This window comes from Pituophis catenifer, unplaced genomic scaffold, assembly GCF_029215685.1.
Source record: "Pituophis catenifer annectens isolate HBS135680 unplaced genomic scaffold, rPitCat1.0.hap2 SCAF_16, whole genome shotgun sequence".
Classification (NCBI taxonomy): Eukaryota; Metazoa; Chordata; class Lepidosauria; order Squamata; family Colubridae; genus Pituophis; species Pituophis catenifer.
In genome coordinates this window covers 15,040,157-15,064,282 of record NW_027256896.1, presented here as the reverse complement: position 1 = coordinate 15,064,282, position 24,126 = coordinate 15,040,157, and the positions used below count along the sequence as shown (strand labels likewise).

At 41.9% G+C, this 24,126-nt stretch overlaps 1 protein-coding gene across 1 annotated transcript; it reads right to left on the bottom strand.

Annotated features, from left to right (window-relative positions):
• Nucleotides 1-115: 115 nt before the first annotated feature.
• Nucleotides 116-23,863, bottom strand: TMC5 (transmembrane channel like 5). Its single transcript, XM_070955054.1, has 22 exons — nt 23,781-23,863; nt 21,780-21,964; nt 20,664-20,771; nt 20,058-20,162; nt 19,689-19,788; nt 18,946-19,036; nt 18,585-18,833; nt 16,726-16,877; nt 14,835-14,979; nt 13,654-13,809; nt 12,584-12,750; nt 11,194-11,272; nt 10,687-10,784; nt 9,642-9,737; nt 9,407-9,482; nt 7,841-7,974; nt 7,053-7,226; nt 6,384-6,462; nt 4,541-4,624; nt 2,736-2,840; nt 1,257-1,293; nt 116-231 (listed from the first exon to the last, which is right to left on the bottom strand). Exons 1-22 carry the CDS (start codon nt 23,861-23,863, stop codon nt 116-118), a joined length of 2,619 nt encoding a protein of 872 aa, XP_070811155.1.
• Between the last annotated feature and the right edge of the window lie 263 nt (nt 23,864-24,126).

The following is a 24,126-nucleotide window of genomic DNA, read 5'->3' as shown; positions in this document are numbered from 1 at the left end:
TAAAAATTTCTCCTTTTTATAAGAGTTCTGTCGGTTCCTACAAATACCTTATTTGTGCAAATAGCAAAATTATAGATAAAAAGTGCTTGGTGGGACGTGTGTATTACTTCATTCTTTACTTCCACTTCAAGCTTTCTTCATCTTCCATTTCCCATTCAGCCTCTTGTCTGGCTCTCAAAGCCAAAACCAGAGCATCAGATACTCCAGCATTCCGGGTTATTTCGCCAGCCTCTGTTACAAGCAAAAGGAAGAAAACTGGTGTAATGTAGTTTAGAATAACAGAATTGGAAGGGATCTTGGAGGTCCAACCCCTTGCTCAGGCAGGAGACCTTATGCCATTTCAGACAAAAGGTTATCCTTATTAAAAACCTCCAGTGATAAGAGCACCCACAACTTCTGGAAGCAAGTTGTTCCATTGATTAATTGTTCTCACTGTCAGGAAATTTCTCCTTAGTTCTAGGTTGCTTCTCTCCTTGATTAGTTTCCATCCGTTGCTTCTTGTCTTTATCTTCTGGTGCTTTGGAGAATAGCTTGACCCTCTCATCTTTGTGACAGCGTATCCATGTTCCTAATAGTCCCTTTAGGGTGTCTTCTCCCAAAGCACACCAAAATGCCACCCTCATTGAACACCCAATTCTCCTGCCCCAGATGTCCATGCACTTATATGACCACATGGTCAGTGAAATCACCCTGATTTCTAAAGAGGTTGATTTTTTTTTTTTTGATTTAACATCTGTAGATGTGGGGAAGCCAGGATCTGCTACCAAAGTTTGATTTTTGCCACCAAATTTCAGTGGCACAAATTGGAATGCTCTGGGGTTTATCTCAACTCTTTTATAGAAGGCTACATGAGTAGGTTTCTTTTTCCCATCCCACAAACCAAGTATCAAGAGAAGCTTTGTTGACTTGGGACTTCCCTTCAGCCTCTTTCTACACATCTGATTGTGTCACTTCCCCTTCCAGACAAAACTAAAGATGAACCTTGTGTCAAGCTTGACTTCCGGTGACTACAGAGTTACCTGACCAAGTAAGTTCCTTTCTCCTAACCGTGTTTTGACTTTCTAATCTAGCCTGTGGTCATAATAACTAGCACTAACCATAGTTTACTTAACTTTTTGAGATAAGCAGCACCAACTAAGCACTGATCATGCATGCTTTCAATTTAGCATGTTGAAATTAACTTTTGATGAAAAAGATCTCAAGCACTCATTGTTTAGGATGCTTGACAACTCTTCTGCCTAACACTTAATACTTACCAGGATTAAAGGTGGCCATTGCAGGGTGTCTGACAGACTGAAAAGGAGACAATCATAAACTTTGATTAGACATACAGAGCACTATTTTAAACATTATAAAGCAGCTATAGTTATCAAACCAAACATCTGATGTTTATCCCAGTAGTACTCATTCATACTACTGATTTAAAGACTGCTAATAAAACTCCAATGTGTTAACAACATAATTTTCTAGTGGAAATTAAGTTAGCTTTTTGTTAGTATCAAATTCATGATGGGGCTTATTACTTTCATTGTACTTCCACATACACTGAACACTTCCCATGCCACAACCTTCTACATCAATTAGTTGACTTGCTAATCAGTTAAAAGAATGAGGCTAATGCACCCTCCCAAGAAAAGTGCGTATAATCAAGGCTATGGTGTTCCCAGTTGCAATGGATGGCTGTGAAAGTTGGACCATAAGAAAGGCTGAGCGCCAAAGAATTGAGGCCTTTGAATGATGGTGCTAGAGAAGACTCCTGCGAGTCCCTTGGACTGCAAGGCGATCAAACCGGTCAGGCCTAGAGGAGATCAACTCTGACTGCTCTTTAGAAGGTCAGATCCTGAAGAGGAAACTCAAATACTTTGGCCACCTAATGAGAAGGAAGGACTCACTGGAGAAGGGCAAAGGAAGGGGACGACAGAGAATGAGGTGGCTGGATGGAGTCACTGAAGCAGTCGGCGTGAACTCAAATGGACTCCAGAGGATGGTAGAGGACGGGAAGGCCTGGAGGAACATCCACGGGGTCGCAATGGGTCGGACACGACTTCACAATTAACAACAACAGTGCTCTTCAGGCAACTAAAGCAATGATCACAATTGTTGAGCCATTTGGAGGTACAGAGGTTAAAAGTGTTTACATAAGGTACATGGCAATGCATAAAGACACAAATTCACCCAAAAAATCCCACAAACTTTCTAGGTTTTGCTATCCTGCAAAAGAAAGGAGTACAGAAGAACTCTAGAGTTCACCTCTCCTCAAAGGTCCCTGCCCTGTAAACCTCATTTCTTCTTGTGTTCCTTCTCTGGCCTGCTACCTTCCTCAATTTTGCTCTTTAGGTGGGTCAGTAGCATGGCCATGGGGTGAAAATTAAGAAAGTTGTGGTCCAACCCATCTAGAAAGTATCAAACTGAAGAAGGCTGGGCCAAGAACTATCAGAATCCCAGTGTTGTGAAGAAATGAAGTTTCCATTTGGTGAAGAGACATTGCTAAGGACATTTATGGTTCAACCATCTTCAGAGAGGTATCCTTCAGATTTCTATCTTCTCCAAACATCATAATATAGCCCGTATGTGTCAAACAATATGGCCAAGGTTGATAAAGTATAATGGGAGGTGAAGTCCAATCTATCTACAGGACAGCATGGAAGAGTTGGCAACTGCAATTTGAATGCTTTGATGTAAAGGAAAGAACTCCAGTTTGCTCACACCACATCCTCAACTGCACCTGCTATTACCTCAGTAAAAGACTCATTATCTTCGGTCCATAAAAAGGGCTCCACGCAGCTGGGCAGCAAAACAGAGTTTTGCTCCTTAGGCAGCTGGTTCAGAGACAAGTCCCTCTGGAAGATGAATCAAAATTTGGCTTACTTTCTGCTCTTGATCAGCGTTGCTTGTGGCCAATTATATACCCACCCTCAACTTCTCGTAACAAATTTATTGTGGTCATACAACCTTCACCCAAAGCATGCTACAAGCTGTATTTCGCAGGCCTGAGACCTTGTTTTAGCAAAACAATTCGGAGAGACAAACTTGGCTTCAGAAAGAACCAATCACAGTCCATTTCCAAGCTGTGTTTCCAGGTAGTCTAACAACAGCATGCTGATAATGTTAACGGTAGTGTTTTGTTTGCTCCAAAGAGCCTATCATAATAACCATGTTTATCTAGGCCTGAATATTAGCTTGACTAAATGGCTGCATCATGCTTCTTTCTTTCAAGTAGATGGCTTGAATTCCTTTGGGCCTTGGCTAGTTTTTGGCTTTGGTGACTCATCCTAAACCAACTTTATCCCCAGATGTGCTTCCTTCAGTTAATTCTTTGATCCAGGCTAAGACTCAGTCTGGTCAAGCTTTTTAGCTTCTAAATTTCAAGACTCAGATAAATCTGTACCCAACTGGTGCAGTTGACTGAACTAGTCAACCAAGGCATTCTTCCCCAAATCCAGAACTAGTTAAACACAGTAATTGAACTAGTTAAACTAGTTAGACCACAGTAATGGCATTATGTAGAGCATATGCACCAAAGACAAATTCCTAGTGTGTCCAATCACACTTGGCCAATAAAGAATTCCTATTCTATTCTATTCTATTCTATTCTATTCTATTCTATTCTATTCTATTCTATTCTATTCTATTCTATTCTATTCTATTCTATTCTATTATTCTATTCTTGTTTTAGATTAAAATCATATTGGAACAATTCAATCATAAATTTCCCCCGCCCTCTTCCCTAACCTTTGGGTTAGTTAGAAATTCAGCAATTTCCCACTGCTTAAAGGGTAGGGCGAATAAAGTTCTAGGTATACCTAGAACTGCAGAGAACATTATTCTTGCCAACCAAAAGACTTAAACACAAAACATGAATATGAAAACGTATGTTCTCTCCCCGCTCCCTCCCAACAATTGGTGAATGGTCTTTTCCAATCTGCAGTTTTCCAGATAAAAATGAATATCTTGGACTGGTTCACACATGCTAAGGCATTAGAGTTTGCCTGATATGGGCTTACCGTATTTTTCGGAGTATAAATGCACTGAAGTATAAGACGCACCTTAGTTTTTGGGGAGGAAAATAGGGGTAAAAAATGCTGCCTACCAGGTATTCATCTGGCTAGCGTCCTTAGACTGGTCAGCTTCAGCACATTAGTTCTCTGGTTTTGAGCGCTGGTTTTTTATCCCCTGGTTGGGAATAAAAAACAGCTTCTAAAGCACAGCTGATCCTCGGAGAGAGAAGCAATGAGAAAAGCAGGCGAAGCGCGGAAGATCGCTTCACTTGCTAGCGCCTCGTTAGGGCTGAAAAAAAGCTTCGAAAAAAGTTACATTCGGAGTATAAGACGCACCCAAATTTTCAGTCTTCTTTAGGGGAGGGAAGTGCGTCTATACTCCGAAAAATACGGTAGTCAGTAAGGTTTATGAGGCATGGTTTAACAGCTTAGCATGTTGGTGTACTCCAGCCAATTGTGCTTTTTCAGTAAACCATTATTAAGCAACCAGCATATGCAATGGATACATCCGGTCTTCAAAAGGTTAAATCTGTAAAACTAACCTCCTGCTGCCTTCTCAAAGATGGCAACTTAGAAGCTTGAAGTGCCCGTAATTTATTCAGTAGAAACATTTTGTCCTTGCCTGCCTATAAAAATCAAGAAACACTCAAATAAGAAGAGATGGTGAGTTAGATGAATTAATTTGATATTTTACTTTAGAAAGTTAGCAGCAACAGTAGTCAAAGGCTTTTCTTGAAAACTAGCCCTTCCTTTGCTTTATTAATTAAATACAATTCTACTATGTCGCAGTCAGAAAAATACTGTTGGTGGCTTACATTGACTCCTAAGCTTCTACAATGTAGTCTGAAATTCAAATAAAACTTCATTAATAACCATAAGAACTGCCCTACCTCAAAACAAGAAATGTAATAAAAAAAATAAAATTATAGATATTTTGCAATCTGTTCTAAATAGCAAATACATATGTATCTTAGAGCAAGATGTTAGAAAGCCTTCCAACCCAAAATTAAACTTTCCCAAGTTTAGCTTTGAGCAGTGGTGGCGCAGTGGTTAGAATGCAGTATGGCAGGCTAATTCTGCCAACTGCCAGCAGTTCAATTCTCACTGGCTCCAGGTTGACTCAAGCCTTCCATCCTTCCGAGGTGGGTAAAATGAGGATCCAGATTGTTTGGGGCAATATGCTGACTCTGTAAACCGCTTAGAAAGGGCTGTAAAGCGGTATATAAGTCTAAGTGCTATTGCTACTACTGAGAGGACACTGTCTAGCCCTGTGATCCTCAAAGAGTGATCTGTAAATTTGTAGTGAAAAGTTATAACATTGGAATTAGACATTTAATAATTACTCTTTATTAAACTATATAAGCTCAATGACATATATTCTGTTGATGACAAAAGCGTAAATGTAAAATGTTAGGTGGGTTTGTAGGTGGTGGGTTTTTTGTTTGTCTTTGTATTGTATTGTCTTTATATCTGTATTTATATTTTAATAATAAAAAAAAAATTAAAAAAAAGAGTGATCTGTAGATCATTAAGTGATCTACATTTTTCCACATAGTTTAGTATTAAACATATAATTAGTTTAAAAACATTTTTAAATAATAAGGAATAAACATATAGCAATAGCAATAGCACCTAAACTTATATACCGCTTCATAGTGCTTTTACAGCCCTCTCTAAGCGGTTTACAGAGTCAGCCTGTTGCCCCCAATAATCTGGGTCCTCATTTTACCCACCTCGGAAGGATGCCGTTTGCAATCAGCTGAAGTAGCCTGCAGTACTACACTCTAACCACTGCGCCACTTCGGTTCATGCAACTAAAGGATTATTTTATTTGCCAAAAAAGCCGAAACTGCCATGTTCTTAAAGATAAAATCATAGGAAGAAAGTGTTTGTTAACTTGGTGATCCCTGGAATTTGCAAAATTTTGTATTTAGTGACCCTAGTTGCAGAAATTTTGGGAAACATTGGTCTAGTCTCTGCTGAAGACCTTCAGTGATAAAGCACCCACCACATCCCTTTATAGAAGCAGCTACTGCAGTCAAATCTCTCAAATTGTTTCTCCGGATATTCAACAATGAGCTACCTGTGAGAGATGACTAGGCTGAGCACAAGGGAGAGGTCAAGCATGTCATCAGTCCCTTCACACCTGCCAGAGATTGAAGTCCAGCCCCCCTTGAATTCCTTTCTATTCTTATCCCACGCTAATTTCCCTTGATGGTTAGTAATTCAGATTCTTGTTAAGCTTACTGTAAATCTTAATACCCATTTGAACTGCCCTGAACTCCTAATTTCCCTGGTGTTTGACACTGCCCTCCTGTAATTTAAGCTAGTTTGACTAGATCCCACTATCTAAGAGTGACGGGATTTCTCTGAGAAAATACTTACGTTAGCAATTTGCTCTTGTAGCAGTTTAACCATTGTTTTTCGTCCCTTGATGATTTGCAAGAAAAAGTATATGAACATCCTAAAACAGAATCAGGAATGGAGAATTACTGTTGGCCAATAAATTGTGTTCCATATTCTTATTCAGTGTTGATTTTTTTTTTTTTAAAAAAAGAGCAATTTCTCAGCCAAGATCCCAAACTATGCTACCAGACAGAATAAAGCAATAAAGTCGAATATTTGTAGCTCAGGGTTGAAATGAGGAGTCCTTATTGCTCTCTGAGCTTGGTTGTTTCCTTGCCAAAATTTCATTACCCAAACTAGGTAACGGCTCCTCCTTTCAACCCTGAGCTACAAATATTTTTCTTTATTGGTACCCATATGGGAATCAAAGATTTCAAAAAGCACACAGATGGGAAAAATTTGCTTGTAAGTACAGTTCCACCAAGGAACAATTTTTCTTCCACTGATGATATTAACTAGTTGGGTAATGAAATGTCTGCAAGAAAAGAACCAAGAGAGCACCGATGACTCCTCAGACAGAAAAAGCCTTACTAGGTTTTTTAGGGCACATAGTCCTGCATTATTAAAAGAGTCCCTTTAACAAATGAGTCACCTTCCTTCTCCACCCCACCTCTTCTTTTTTTTTCTTTCTTTCAATGGGAAACTTACAGCACAATGATTGAAAGGATGAAGAAGAAATGGGTGCTCTCAATTAAGTTGTGATAGATCCACACTACCCATCCTGAGCTCGGGGAAGAAGTCAAGTCTGAGATCCAGCCAGAGATAGCTTCAAAGGGAGCTGTTAGACCTCGGAAAGGGCCACATACTTCTGAAGGCTTCCGTCTTGGAAAATAAAGAGAGAGAGAGAGAGAGAGAGAGAGAGAGAGAGAGAGAGAGAGAGAGAGAGAGAGAGAGAGAGAGAGAGAGAGAGAGAGAGAGAGAGAAAGGACAGGTTCTTTTTATGTAAACATAAGTCAGTTTAGAAGTTTGTTGAAGGGAAAACTCAGAAAACTCTTGATACTGGGCAATATCAGAGGCAGCACTGGGCATCTGCAGGTCCTTGAGAAGATCTGTGAATCTTGAGATCTCTTAATCAGTGGAACAATGTAATGACTTACAACAGTGGTGGGTTCCTCCCGGTTCGGCCGAGCCGGTAGCAGTGACGATATGACGTCACAGTGGTTCACTTAACCACTGTGGCAAGAAAGGTCCTAAAATGGAGCAAAGCTCACTTAGCAATAGAAATTTTGAGCTCGGTTGTGGTCGTAAATTGAGGATTATCCGTAAACAAAAACAAAATGGAGTTATTTTGAGTTTCTTTCTCACACTTTCCCTTCTCAGGGAAATAAACCAATGACCAGCTGCATCTTGCCCAAGAGTTCTCCAAAACCTGGGCTGAAATGTCAAACAAGACCCTGAAGCTACTTGAAAAAGGGTGGACCCAAAGAGCTTCTGACCTCCAGACGGTGACAGCCACGACTGAGAGGACTCCCGTGAAAGATGGGAAAAAGAGCAGGAAGACAAAAATTGTGTTCATCTGGGACCCTCGCCAAGCTTTGCGTGGAGGCTGGCAGTTCTGCAACAGGCTGATCTGGAGGAACAAGGCAAAGAGATCACAGGCAGATCAACAGGTTGACTCACAAGGACTCACATTGCACCTGTGTATGGTTTGCCTGTGTATGGTTTACTGCAGAGGTGAAATGCTCCCGGTTCAGACTGGATCGCCCAATCCGGTAGCGATGGAGGCGGGATCATTGGTTGCCCTCTCCCCTCTTTGGAAGAGCTTTATAGCTCCCGCTGCCAAAACATTCTTAACGATCCATCTCGTCCTGGGTACCTTTTTTTTGAACTTTTACCATCTGGCAGACGGTAGAAAACAATAAGGACACAAGGACAAATAGACTGAAAAACAGCTTCTATCCCAGAGCAGTAACTATATTGGATTCTACTGTATAATGCAATATTAATGCAATATCAGGGGTTTTCAATTCAATTGTATAGAATGTGAAGGATGTGCATTTGTGTTTTATTTTTATAGTTAATACATTATTTTAATTTTGGTCATTCACATTTCATTCTGTCGCTCCTCTCACATCCTTTCTTTAAGTATCCTATTTGACTATTTCTTTGATATTAGTGCAATTCTTGTCCTGCAATGAGTTGTCCCACAGTGAGTTGGCTGTGGCGGGTTGATCAGGGTGAGTTGGCTATGGCGAGTTGTTGTCGACCCAACTGCCTGAGTCCTGATCATGCCTCATCCTTGTGCAGTTCCAGATCTGTTGTGGTCCGCCAGCAGCCCACGGAGCTAGCAGCAGAGTCGGATAGTGAGGAGGCTGGGGAGGAACATGGGCCAGTCCTGGAGTCTGGGGAAGGCCCGGACGACGGCTCTGCATCGGAGGCAGAAACAGGGCCAGGGCCATCTGGGAGTGATGCATGGACTCCGGAGCTTCCAGAGGCAGACAGCAGAGAGGCAGAGGAATAGGAGGAGCCTGTTCCTAGCCAGCTCTAGCATGCGCAGAGCTGCCAGAAGGCAAGAGCAGCTAAAGCAAAAGGGATGACTCAGGAGTATGGCCAGGATATGATTAGCCCCTCCCATAAGGCTTAAAAGAGCAGCAACGGCTCTTGGGCTCTTTGTAGGAAAGCAACGTTGCTAAATCTGTTTCCAGTTGGTGTCTCTTGTTTCTGAACTTTGCCAAGAAAGGCCTTTGGCAGAGTGCCAAAGAAGATAAAGGTTTGTGATAAGCCCGAAGGACTTCTTTTTAAGGATTTATTTTGGAATTAATTTGGACTAAGCTGGGAATGAAGTAATTCTCAGCTGTTATAATAAAATAGGTTTGTTTAAAACTAAATTGTGTCTGGTAATGCCTAATTGAGCCTAGGTCACAACAGGATCATCCCGTTGAACAAACGGCAGCCGATCTGTGGGTTTATGTGCAATCTGTAACAGCAAATGGCTTGAGGGAGAACAATGCAATTAAGGCTGGCCAGGTTTTTAAAAAAAAAATCACAAAAAGCAGCCTAACCTTTTTCACACAAATTATTATGAAAAACGTTATCATCTGGATGGCAGGAAGCAGAGGGGCGAAGAAGATTCCAATCCTGAAGAGGAAAAAAAGGATATTTGAGTAAGAATTCAAGGACTGGCGTTGTTCAATATAAGACGAGTATTTTTTTATGCTTGGATAAGGGTATTTAGCCATCTGGATTTGTAGTCCACCTCGTGAATCATCAGAATGTGATTTTTCCCCCCCCACTCACCATGTCAAAGTCTGAGCGTAGATCAAATCCAAAACGTTTCGAGCAATATCAAATTCTGGCACTCCAAGTTTTTTCCAGCATTTCGTGCCAATAATTCTGAAACGGCAGATTTGTGAGTTAGGAAGTTTGGCAACATCTTTTAGAACAGATTAGGCAGCAGCTCTGCAGAAAGACATTCTGGATGTGTAACGATTTGTACGGAATCTTTTCCAAAAGGGAAGTTGTTCTTTTGATCAACTGGAGATTATCAGAAACAGAAGTTGCCAGGACATAAATAAACTAATCTAGACTGAGAGGGATAATCTAAGTTAGCAAATTTCCAATCCCTAATTTTTAATAGCATGACAGTAGCATATTTTATTTTGGCAAAGGAAAGGAAGAACAACTGGTGTACAACAAGGTAGACCTTCAGCCAACCCCTTCTCCCAACTTCTATTTAGAAACTGAAAACAAATTCCTGATTTCTGGTTGTCCTTGGAAGATCTCTATTTTTCCCATTTTTAAATGAATATCATTTGCTCCTGACAACTGGTTGTAGATTTGGAAATTCTGCTGCCATAACTGTGGCCTAGCAGAGATGCTTCCAACCTGCTCTAGGAATTTCAAATCTAGAGGTAGAAATATGAGTAGTTTGCAACTTATGACCAGAATTGAGACCTCAACCTCTGTGGTTGTTAAGTGAGTGATGCCCAATTTTACCTCCTTTTTTTTTAACTCCGGTTGTTAAGTAAATCACTGCAGTTTTAAGTTAATCGCAGTCATTAAGCAAATCAGTCTTCCCCTATTGACTGTGCTTGTTAGAAGCCAGCTGGGTGATCATGTGACCCCAGGAAACGGCAACTGTTATAAATATATGCCAGTGGGCAAGCACCCAAATACTGTTCATGTGACTGTGGAGGTGATGTGATGGTTGTATGTGCAAGGATTGGTCATCATTTTTTTCAGGACCGTTTTAACTTTAAAAGGTGCCCAAGGAATGGTTGTAAGTTGAGGACTATCTGTATGAAAGTTTGATTTGGATCAAATTACAGACTTATGCACATACCTTAGTAGAAATTCACCAAAGAATGAACCGAGGAGGCAGCAGACAAAGTCTGCTATAAGCAGCCGGTATATATCTTGGCCAATGAAGGTTTCCCAGCACTAATGGGGAGAAACACAGATTTAAAAATAGTCGTTTATTCATGCAACATGTTAAAGCCAGATCCAAGTCCGTGGACATCAACTCCCAGAATTCTCAGCAGGGGCTGTATTGGCTGGGAAATTCTGGGTAAAAATATTTATGTGCTTGGAAAATATCAGAGAAGGCTGAGCTGAGCCCTCAAATCTTGTTTAACGTACTGTGTGAAGCCAGCAGCTATCTTTCAGTAACCATTGTTTATGGCTTAATATATTGTGCAAAACCACCCAATGGCAGCCTGATCAATGGACCCTAGGTAGCCAAACCATGGCTTAGCACAATCTCTGGTTCCACCTTGAGTGACAGAAGGCCTCGCATCGCTTTATAAGCAATTTTGCACCAGTACCAAAACATGTTTGGAAAGAAACCTACCTCCACTTTGGATAGCGCTACTATGTTGAGCCAGTAATAGCAGAGGATTCCAATGATCGATATTTTCAGGATGACGTTCCTACAAAGAGGAAGCAACAGTTCTCAGGGTTCAATTCAGTGGTGGTATTTAGCCGGTTCTATCCGGTTCGGGCGAGCCGGTAGCGGCGGATGCGGGAGGCTCCGCCCACCCGCCCTGATGTCATCACGTCCCGTTTTTGACGCTCTGCGCGGAGGTTTGCGAATTTGCGAACCGATAGCGAAGGTGAGTGAATACCACCCCTGCCACAATTGTCTCCTCGAAGTCTGTTCTGAACGGTTTGGAGTTGGGGATTTGAAAGCAATCGTCTGTTCGTGGAAAAAGAAAAGTTTCCTTCCCTTTCCCATTATAGATGGTACAGTGGCCAAGGTGGCGCATTAGGATGGAGAGCACCCAGGTTCCAGTCCCCTATAAGCCACAGAAACTCCCTTGGGGGGCGGGCAGCAACTCTCTCTCTCAGGCCAACTCACACCCAAAGAGATGGTTAGCTGGAAAAAACAGAGGTGTCAGCCCTGAAGCTGATCCGGCCAAAGCCATCTTGGAGCCTCGGTGCTGCCACATTGCAATGAAAGATAGGGGGGGGATTAGAGATAACTGGGGTTGTGTAATCAAAATAAAATACTACTTTCTCTTGGGAACCAAGGACGTTCTCACACCTGGCCGGAGGAAGGAGGAGTGATGTCACCAGACCAGTGGACCGGGGTGAAATCCTCTGAAGTCTGCTATCTGCTACTGAGCACGCGCTTTGCATGCATGCCTGTCTGAGGCACGCCCACGCAGCGCTAAAAAAGGAACGTTTTGAAGCCTTCAAGTCCGCAAAGTTAAATAGAACAGCGAGGTGGGGGGAAATCCGCTGTGCCACGCGATTTGGATTAGCTAGAAAGCAGGAAATCCGACGATTGTAGCTAATATAAATTACGCGTCACAGCTGATCGTTGCCCAGCTGATCGTCGGAAATACCGATTCGCCTGAACCAGTAGCATTTTTTACTACCGGTTCGCCCAAACCGGTCTGAACTGGTAGCATTTCACCCCTGCAGCGGACACTGCGTGGATTGCGCCATGTGACGGATTGTTTGGTTTGAGAGGGAAAACTTATTTTTAATTAGGTAAAAATCAAGGGGCCCTTCAGAGTTGGCTTTCACCAGACATGTGCCAATATGATTTTTCCAATAAAGCTATTCTTTGAGGAATCCACTTGCCTCGGAGTTTTGGCCTGCAATGGATCTATTACTTGGAACCCTGACAGGAGGAAGGAATAAAGTGAAGGATTACCTGTACGGTAAATGACAGTTTGATGGCTTGGTATGGGGTGGTTTTCTCCGAAAGAGGGCAAAAATGACCCCCAATATACCTGATAATAGCAGTGTAGATCTGGTGCCTGGGATAGGTGAACTTTTCAACCAATCTGGAGAAGGAGTACAGGAACGGCATCACATGGTTAAGGAGGCTCACCACGATAGGCAAGATCAGCGTGGCAGCTTCGTTTTCCAGCTGTGTGTTTTTCTCATTCAGAAAAAACTTAAAGAGAGTGAAGAGAGAGAGACAGAGAGATAGAGAGAGAACCTTTTGTTAAGAGCTCAAAGCAGGGGTGGGATTCAAAAAATTTTAGCAACCGGTTCTCCTCCTGGTTGCTGGGTGGGCGTGGCCATGGTGGGCGTGGCCTACTCGGCCTCCTGCACCACAGCAGGGGGAGGGTGTTTTTGCCCTCCCCAGGCTCCGGAGGCTTTCCAGTTTCCAGACTTCCGGAACTTCTGGGGGCCCGTTTTTCACCCTCCCAGAGCTTCCGCACAGGCCCTGCACTTACCTGGCATCCAAAACAGGCCGTGTGGAGACTCCTGGGAGGGAAGGGGTGGGTGGGGCCAGACAGCTCTTGCAACTACCGGTTCGGTGAACCAGATGTTAAATTAGCATCCGGTTCGCCAGAACTGGTCCAAACCAGCAGAATCCCATCCCTGGCTCGAAGTAAAATTTTCAGTAGTTCGGAGAACTAGCAAATACCACCTCTGGCTGGCCCCAGAGTGGAGTGGGGATAGAGATTTTGCAATATCCTTCCCCCAGGAGTGGGGTGGGAATGGAGATTTTGCAGTATCTTTCCCCTGGAGTGGGGTGGGAATGGAGATTTTGCAGTATCCTTCCCCTGCCATGCCCACCAAGCCACACCACGCCCAGCCAGCCACGCCCACAGAACAGGTAGTAAAAAAAAATTGGATTTCACCACTGGCTACACCCAAGTTGGGTGAAGGAGAAATATATCATCTTAAGGAATCAATCTCAGTCCCTCAATTCAACACACTGTCATGGATATGCAGTCATGTTTAAAACCCATCCCCAGAGACAGTATGTATTTATTTATTCACGATTTAGCAAAGGTATGAAAAAAGCAAAAGAAAAGGGGTAGGAAACGAAAGAATGGCAGCTGACCTCTAAATTGACAAGGGAAAAGAAGTAAATGCCAGCACACGAAGCCACCGCGAAGCCCAACGAGAGAAACCACATGGCCAGATGAATCGAGAGGCGAAGAATCCTTTGCTTCGGGGAAAGCTTCAGAGATTCAATATGCATTTCAGAAAGGGTCTCCTGGGATGAAAAAGAAATGTTAGATAAGTTAGATAAGCTAGAAGCAGGAATTCAGGTCTGGCTTTGCATTCAATCGCTGGCCTAAGAGCCCTGGTGACACAGTGGTTAAAGTGCAGTATCGCAGGCTAACTCTGCCCACAGCCTGGAGTTTGATCCTGACGGGGTTCAAGGTTGACTCAGCCTTCCATCCTTCCGAGGTTGGTAAAATGAGGACCCAGATTGTTGGGGGGGGGCACTATGCTTACTCTGTAAACCACTTAAGACTTATATACCGCTTCATAGCACTTTAGAGCGCTCTCTAAGTGCTATTGCGATGGCTACTGTTAAGCTTCAAAAGTGCCTCATTGGGAATTAATAAAGGAGAATATTTGTAGCAAGATTGAAATGAGAGGTCCTTGGTGCTCTCTGAGCGTGGTGGTTTTCTTGCAGACATTTCATTGCCCAACTAGGTAACGTAATCAGTGCTAGAAGGGAGTAGGGCTTGTGGAGAGAAAGAAGAGGAGGACTATGGGGTTGGAGGTGCTCTCTGAGCTTGGTTGTTTTCTTGCAGACATTTCATTGCCCAACTAGGTAACGTAATCAGGGATAGAAGGGAGTAGGGCTTGTGAAGGGAAGGAGGAGGAGGACTATGGGGTCGAAGGTGCTCTCTGAGCTTGGTTATTTTTTTGCAGATGTTTCATTACCCAAACTAGATAACATCATGAGTGTCTGGGTAATGAAACATCTGTAAGAAAACAACCTAGCTCAGAGAGCACCAAGGACCCCTGATTGGGAATTAATTAGCAAAATTGAGGGGTAACAGTAAAAGATAGTTTGGGAGGGATCTTGTGTATGAATATCGTCTTATGCTTCAAATATTTCTCCTTTCTACTTCTCAAAAGGGAGACGATCAATGGATGAGACCCAAGGAAAGCCACAGACCACAGAATGATATTCTTTTCTGCTCTGTCAACTCTCCCGAGGGGGGGGGGAAAAATGACCTCTTGATGCATTAATCATTTCGACGTGACCGCCACCATCTTTACCTTGATCTGCGTGCTGATATTTTTCTGATTCATCTGCACAGCTTTCTCATCCACCACATTGAAGTCCCAGATGCAAAGAAGCTTGGCAGCGTTTCCCGAGTGCATCTGAGGCATAACGATGTGGTTACGGAAGGATTTCGCCATGCTGTAGTGACCAAGGCATCGGGAGGGGGAGGGGGAGGGAGAAAGAGAAAAGGTGGCATGTATCTTTAGATAATGTTTTCCACATCCGCACTGGACCAACCGGTAGCTTTTTTTTTTTTTTTTACTACCGGTTCGCCGAACTGGTAGATTTTATCACTACTGGTTCGCCCGAACCGATGCGAACTGGTAGGATTTCACCACTGCTTGGTACTCAGCTGCTTTGAATCCCATCGAACTTGGTACTCAATGCATTTTGACGCCAACATTTTGTCCTGGTACTCATTGTTTGTTTGGCACTCAACGCACAAACTAAACTTGTTGGTGTCACTTGTCTTGTGACTCACTTTATGGGAAAAAATTATTTGGTACTCATCACGCCTCCCAGAACTGATTAACGATGAGTACCACTGTACATACTTTTTTTCAATTTGATGGAATTTGGCAGAATTGGCTAAAGCCCTGACAGATTAATCAGCCAATCTCAAGTGTACGTGTGTTCCACAAACACACAAAAGAAAACTGCTCCACTAAGCTGAAAGCATAAATTGTTTAGATTAGCCTTATCCCAGCTTATGTCAAGGCACTGTAGCCTTTACGCAGGTCTTTGCCTGCATTTTACCACTTTGTGGTAAATCAGCATTCTTGTGGCCCATTCTCTCTCTCTCCAAGGCAACTGCTGGGTTGAGGCTGCATGGCCAGGTCCAATTACAAGCAACATAATAATGAAACAAGGAAGAGAATTAAAGGAACGTTTATTTAAAGAAGTCAATTGTGTTACAGTAAATGAAGTTGTAATTTGCCCTGGCTGTTCCTTTTGCTTTTCATTCTTAAAAAAAAAAAAAAGCAGCAACCATTTCAGGAGAGATTATTTAAGATATGAAGATATTAAAACTCTTGTGTCTGTAACTGAACGAAAAATTGCATCACAGGTTAACCGTTTTTGAACTAGATGCCTCAAATGGGCTACTTTACAGAATGCGTCCAACATCCAGGATTCCTATGGAACTGAAATTTGGCAAATGTTATAAAACATTTTATGCCATAAACGTTATCATAAAGAGTTTCTATCATAGTACAAAATGTCCTAAAACATTTCCTTAGGCCAGTGTTGGTGAACCTTTTTGGCACCGAGTACCAAAACGGGAGCACACACGCTTGCGTGCCAGAAACCGGAAGAGCAGGCGCCCGGTGCACATGTGCGTGCTGGGAAGATGATCTTCCGGTTTCCGGCACACGCATGCACACCAGCCACCCGGACTTCCGGTTTCTGGCATGCATGCTCATGCGAAGACTAGCTGTCCGGTGCACATGCGCACACTGGAAACCGGAAGATCATCTTCCTGGCATATGCATGCACACCAGGCAGCAGCTCTTCTGGTTTCCAGCGCTCCCACATGCGTGAAGACTAGCTGGCCATCATGCCAGAGCCTGGAAGAACAATGGGCGACGGCTCTGTGTGCCACTTCTGACATACGTGCCATAGGTTTGTCATCACAGTCCTAGGCTGATGTTTGGCTTGCTATATAGTTCAACCTGCTACTTTTCCAAGGCTGATCCATCTCTGAAGGTTATTCCCAATTTTTCCAGTGAAGGTTGTAGGTTAGAAGCTCTGTCACTGTGGAGGGGACTGAGGAGTCTGGTAAAGGAATATCTCTGAAAGGATGACCCAAAGGGTGGCCTAGTGACTATTAAAGGCCACTCCCCCCACCCTCACCCCCATTGAAGTCCAACACCTTAACCAACGTACCTGTAGATCAAGCTCAAAAAGCAGATGATAAAATAAATCCCAATTGTGAAAATGTAAGCCAGCTGCATGTAATACGGCGAGGCATTCTCAATGTTTGCTATTGTACCGTTGGTATAAAAGCCGCTGTAGAGCACCGTGTTTGTAAAGTAACCCTGGGATGATAAGAGAAAAACAGTATCAGAGTTCGAGAGGTCAGCAAAAGATTTTTATTGACAGTATCAGTTGTCTAATACTTTTCCCTCCCCATAGAGGCAGAGAAGATTTTTAGCCTGTTTCACACCGGGTATATTTTGTAACTTACCTTGCTTATAAGACACACTTTTTTGTCTCCCAAAAGGGGGTAAAAATGTCTATGCATCTTATAGACTGAATATTGCCGAAGCCCCACCCACCCACTGGCCGTTTTTTGGGCTCTGCACACCCTGTTTTCGGGCCTTTTTCACGCCTTTTTTTGGCCAGTTTTCAGAGCTTTTTTCAGCTCGGTTTTTTTCAGCTTTTTTCAGCACGCTTTTTCAGCTTTTTTTGGCCCATTTTTAGGCTTTTAAGGCTCAAAAATGGGCTGAAAAAGCCTCAAAAACGGGCAGAAAAAAGACTGGAAAAGGGCAAAAAAAAAAAAAAAAAAAAAGGCCCCAAAAAGCCCCAAAAATGGGGCACACAGAAGCCAAAAACTTTTTTTTTCCTCTTCTAAATTTAGGCACTTCTTATAGTCAGGTGCATCTTATAGTCCGAAAAATACGATATTTACTTTACTTACTTATTTACTTGGTTTATTTGCTGCCTATTTTGCCTCGAGGTAAAAGAAAGCTCTTTTTGGAATGCTTTCCTTTAAACAGGTATTTATTTTACCTGTTTATTTTAACAGGCAATTAGAGTCACATACCATACTAAAACATGCAGTGGTTTGCTTGCTTGGTTTAGTGTGTTGTATGGATCCAAACACTGAAGTGAGGGCTCCTTGCTACTCTCGGAGAAATGTCTGTTTTCTTAAGACGTTTCATTACCCAAACTATTTATTTATTTATTTATTTATTTATTTATTTATTTATTTATTTATTTATTTATTTATTTATTTATTTTTCATATTTCTATGCCGCCCACTCTCTGAGGATTCTGGGCGGCTTACACCAAAGACAGTATACTAAATAGCATATTGCCCCCAACAATCTGGGTCCTCATTTTACCCACCTCGGAAGGATGGAAGGCTGAGTCAACCTTGAGCTGGTGAAATTTGATCCGCTGATCTGCTGAACTAGCAGTCAGCTGAAATAGCTGCAGTACTGCACCCTAACCACTGCGCCACCTCGGCTCTTAGCTAGCAGTGATGGCGTTACCTAGTATGGGTAATGAAACATCTACAAGAAAACAACCAAGTTCAGAGAGCAGCAAGTGGCCCTCATGTCTGGATAGCTCAACAGACTAAAAGCCTGTTATTAACATTCAGCTGTCTGCAATTATTGCAAGTTCGAATCTCCCCAGGCTCAAGGTTGACTCAGCCTTCCATCCTTTCTAAGGTAGGTAAATTGAGGACCCAGTTTGTGGGGGCAATAAGCTGACTTTGTATAAAATATACAAAAGTATGAAGGCTATTGCTTAACGCACTGTAAGCCGCCCTGAGTCTCCGGAGAAGGGCGGCATATAAATCTAATTAAAAAAGAAAAAATGTCAACCCTGAGCTACAAATATTTCCTTTATTGCTAAACACTGTAAAAACCATGATTGATGGCATAGCAGGTCAATTGAACCTAGCCACCCTTCGCTGAATCAACAAACCACAATTAAATCAATCTGACTGGTACAATGGAAGGAAAGCACAGCACTTGTCTCCATTTTTTTTTCCCCAATTTTATAAACCTACGTACAGCTCCGGTTAAAAATTCCAGACTCGTGAAGGAAAGGTGATTCGGTTGGGCTGCAATGAGTTGAGGAATTGCAAGAAAACTGAAGTTGATCAGGAATGAGAAAATGTTGAACATGAGAAGCCATGTCAGGAACACAAAGTAGGAATGGATGCTGGTCCCAAATTGGCTGCCAATGTCTTTGAGTGCCTTCTGCCAAAACTGGAAGAGCTGAAGGCAGTCGACGAAACTGTTCTTTAACTGCCGGAAGAACTAGAAGAAGGAAGCCAAAATCACAACCAAACAGGAGACTTGGCTAAATACAATAGATAACATTCTTCTTCCTTTCAGGAAGTGGTCCTTATTCAACAACATCACGCCTTACCAAAGCTGTGTTGTAGAAGCACTGGGTACAACTATTAAGTTGAGCATCCTGGTTGTAGGATTTCTTTTTTCTTTCCGTTAGAACACGGTTCCTGTCGAATATCAAACAGCAAAAATAATATAAGGCAGATGGATGGAAGCAAGCTCTTTTAAAACTCATTCTATCTGTTTTATCTCATTCTAAATTAGCAAGTGTTAAAATAGTACAATAGCTTAAACTAAAAAGTATAAAATTCCAGGAGTTGTTTTGAATCAGTTTTTCCCTATTTCATTCTTCTCCTTTCAAGTAAGACTGACTTCTCCATTAGCAAAATGAAACCAGCTGTACAACATGCTCATTTAAACATTTAAAACCATTTGTCATCTAAATATAGAATATTTAGGTATTTTGTATCTATAACCACCTATAGAGCAGTTTACAAAACAAAGACAAAACAAGCAAAACAGTTCTACATAAACCCAGAGAGAAAATTACAAAAAAGTACAAAAAAAGATTTTTACAGCATTTCAATTAAACAATTTTTTTCTATGTCTAATAGAAATGTCTGTATGCAAATGCTTGCTAGATATAAGTATAACGCCTCAATGCAAATATACCGATATTTTATATATTTTCTTCTCTTCTTAGATGCAGAGAAGAAGAAAAAAAGGAAGGAGGTGAAACATTTACATTTAAAAGAATGCATTTTTAATCCTTGTATGTTAAACTTAAGTACCCTCAGAATACAAATATGCGCCTGCTACCTAATCTCACGTTTTTCTTTCATTGATTTGGGAATCTTCTGGATTGCTTTCACTCTTTCATGCGTGGACATGCTTGACAGATCGTTGATTAATTTTTCTTCTGCAAAAATAAAGATGGCAATAAAATCAGGAGGGTGGGGTTTATGCATCCCATGAAGCTGTCATGATTCAGTTGTTTTCAGATAAGTTGCTTTGGGTGAGCTAGCCCGTAAGTAGGAGGCAATACAACCTCAACAAAGCGAACAAGAATCTTTTGTATTTTGATAGTCAATGATTACAATAACAGCAATCAGAGTTCCTGATAAGATTTTAAAATTTGTGAAGTATACTGACGAGAGCAGAATTAAATCAAAGAAATAAATCACTCACCTTCTCTTCTCTTTGCTTCTATATATTCTGGGTCTAAACGAAGCAAGCTGGGCCTTGCAAAAGTCGCATAATTGGATCGCCTGCTACGCCTCTGGACAATATTAACTATAGAAAAGAATTCACCGTGGCGTTTCAATGAATTTGCAATCAACTGCATAATAATACATGCATAAAAACTGCTGGTAACCTTCTACCGCTGCACCATAGAGAGTATTTTAACGTATTGCACCTGTGTATGGTTTGCCAATTGCACAGTGGCAGATAGGACAGCTCCCCAGAGGGTCAACATCATTGCCCAGAGGATCATGGGTTGCCCTCTCCCCTCTTTGGAAGAGCTTTATAGCTCCCTCTGCCTTAAGAAATTTCAAAACATTCTTAAAGATCCATTTCATCCTAGACACCCTTTTTTTTGAACTATTACCCTCTGGCAGATGGTACAGGACAATAAAAACAAGAACAAATAGGCTGAAAAACAGCTTCTAGCCCAGAGCCCAGTAACTATATTGAATTCTACTGTATAGTGCATAAATTCATGCTTTTCTGGCCTAGAATTGCCCAGTCAGTTCTCTATGTGACAGCCAGTACATGAATTGCCTTAAATCTTACCTCTCTCTGATGCATCTGAATAACTGTCTGCATCCTGAATATTAAAAGCATGGCTGGTAGTAGGTAATATCTCTTCAGATTCTGGTTCATATTCAAAGGAAGGATTAACTGATGAAGGCAAAAAGAAAAATACAGAATGAACTGTTTACTCCTCTTGTATCGCACATAAACTGGAGGCATGTATCTTCTTAACCTACGTTTCTTATTCCATGATTGATTGAGCAAGCCACAGTGGGCTAGGCTAAATCATAAGCTATGTTTTACAAGCCACAATGACTGCAAGTTCAATACAAAAAAAACGACACAGCTAGATAATAGAGATAGAAATTAGGAGTTGGAAGAATATCACTATGTATAAATATATAATACCATTATTACTATTATAATGTATAAATAAATTGATCCAGACAATACACTATTTACTATGCACTTATGCATGTTAAAGAAAAATGTATAAATAAAATTAAAAACAAAAAATGACACAGCTGAATTCAGGAGACCCATGCAAGCGTATCTAGCAGCAGTCAGATCATTACTCCAAACATTAAAGAAGTTAAAAAATGCATGTTTTCACGACATTTTGGCCTGAGGAAGCTAACCAAAACTGGCTTTAGAAGGCTAACCAACTCAGCTTTTGCAGCTGTTTCAGCGCCATTGTACATTCCAACAGTCATGAAACAAATGGCTGTTAAGTCAAGGACTACTTAGGCCAGGGGTCAGCAACCCGCGTCTCTGGAGCCGCATGTGGCTCTTTCATCCCTTTGCTGTGGCTCCCTGTCACCGGTTGGCTCCACACTTGATAGGGCTTTCGGTTAAGACAGGTAGACGAAAAAGGACACCGTGCTAGGAGGAGACTCTATGGTGGGGGGAACCAGACTTCCAGTCAGCAGAGGAAAAAGGACGCCACGCTAGGAGGAGACTCTATGGTGGGGGAACTGGACTTCTGGTTGGTTCCAGAATTGAACAGAAGACTTCCAGTTAGGACCTTTGTGGCTCTTTGAGTATTTAAGGTTACCTACCCCTGACTTAGGCAATACAGATATAAATATATTGCTATACTGTAGACCCCTCAAAATTATCTGCCCTGTTATCTATACATTCACTGGAGCTGCATACCATATGCCTTTTCATATGGGTTTGTACTGGGCAACTCAAACCCATAATCTCTTGGTGGATATTCGGCCTCATCTTGACTCTGTACTACCTTCAGGGGTATTAGAACTGGTTCTCCTTCCTTGTTGTCATCCCCAAATGGGGCATAAGGATTGTCTGAATTGCGAGTACTCCTCTGAGAAGGTCTTCTGCAGAACAAACCAAAAGGGAGAGACGTTAAACAATTATTCAAACTTCTTAAAGGCACTGCTTTCAAATTCACCTACCGATGCCACCAAATCCTGGTGGAATTAATAGGTAGTCCTCGCCTTACGACCACAATCATGTCCAAAATTTCTGTGGTTAAGTGAGTTTTGCTCCACTTTACGACCTTTCTTGCCACAATTGTTAAGTGAATCAATGCAGTTGTTAAGTTAGTAACAAGGGGGTCACAAAAGGGGATCGCGTGACCCCTCAGGGACAGTGCAACTGTCATAAATTGAGTCAGTTGCCAAGCATCTGAATTTTGAACACATGACCATGAGGATGCCACAACAGTCATAAGTGTGAAAGATGGTCATATGTCCCCTCTTTCAGTGACGTCGTAACTTCGAAAGGTCACTAAACAAACAGTTGAGGACTATCTATATCGTATCACTGCCAGTATGCTGAAATGACTTAGACCAGGGGTCTCCATCCTTGGCAACTTTAAAACTTGTGGACTTCAACTCCCAGAATTCCTCAGCTAGCATTCTGGGAATTAGAATCCACAAGTCTTAAAGTTGCCAAGTTTGGAGATTCTTGACTTAGAAGGAGGAAGCCATAGCCCTGTGATGGTGAACCTCTGGCACGTGTGCCAGAGGTGGCACACAGAGCCCTCTCTGTGGGCACACTGTGAGCGCTATCGCCAACTGCTCTTCTGGTTTCCGGTGCACCAGAGTGCCAGAGAATGGCCTGAAAACGGTCCAAAAAGCAGTCAAAAAACAGGCCGTTTTCCAGGCCATTTTCAGGCTATTTTTGGCCCAAAGAATGGCCTGAAAACAGTCCAAAAAATGGCCTAAAATGGCCTAAAAACGGCCCGAAAAATGACCAAAAACTAGGCATGTGTGTGCCAGACAGCTAGTTTTTGCAGATGCCAGAGCACCGGAGAATGGCCTGAAAACAGCCCAAAAAACAATAAAACAGGCTGTTTTTCAGACCATTTTCAGGCCATATTTTGCCTGAAGAATGGTCTGAAAAATGGCCGAAAAATGGCCTGAAAATGGCCCAAAAAACGCCCCAAAAACATCCTGAAAACGGCCCAAAAAACAGGCATGTGCGCGCCGGCCAGCTGGTTTTCAGATTTCCGGCGCTCTGGTGCACACACGTGCACAGGCATTCCGGTTTGGCACTCAGTGCCGAAAAGGTTTACCATCACTGCCATAGCCTATCAAAGCTGGCCAGAGGGGTTTACTCTTCATACGGGTCTCCAGGGGCTTTCCTCCCTTGTGAGTCAAGAGTATATATCGCTGTAACTTCAGTCACTAAACGAATGGTTGTAAGTCAAGGACTACTAGATGTATATCTCCTGTGTGATTAGGGATCAAAGAACAACTTGGACTTCCTAACAGTACAACCTGTTGCATCCCTACTCAGAGTGCGTTTTACATTTTTAACAATTTGGTCAACAACTGAACGTCAAGAGCGACCTTACCAATTTTATTTCAAGTAACTGAAATTGAAAAAGGGAAAACAGAAATTGAACTGATGCTGGGACAAGGCACACTTGGCAGGCGTACCAAACGGGAGTACCTCAATAAGAAATGGAGGAAATATTGCAATATTTAACAACAACATTAACAACAACAACAAAAGGTTGTTTTTGTGGAGAAAATAGAAGGAGGAAAGAGTGTTAGGTATGTTCACTGCCTTGGCTTATTTTTTTAAAATTTAAAATAACAAAGGCTGGGTTAAAAAAAAATACTTTAAAAAAATCTCTATCCAGATTTCTTCTAAGCGTGTATTGTATGCTGATCGCAAACTTACAACTTGTCGATTTCCAATGTTTCGGAATAGTGATAGTCAGGATAGTCAGGATTTTCAATGATATCATTGTAAGGAAAAGACATGATGGATCCAGATCTTGGTCTTTGTAAGAAAGAGCCCCTGGAAATTTACTTAGATCATCGCGGTTCTGCCAATCTCATCTCGAACCTATTTTAAAAGAAATAAATTCCACATATTGTGGATGTTACAGAGAGTATTAGAGAGTTCTTCAAGAAGACATCTATTTTTCAGCTGGTTGGCAAAAGTAGCTATTTAGGTATCTACTCAATTCTAGCAAATTAAGAAAAGAGACAGCTTTACATAATTCATGTTGAAACTGTACTAT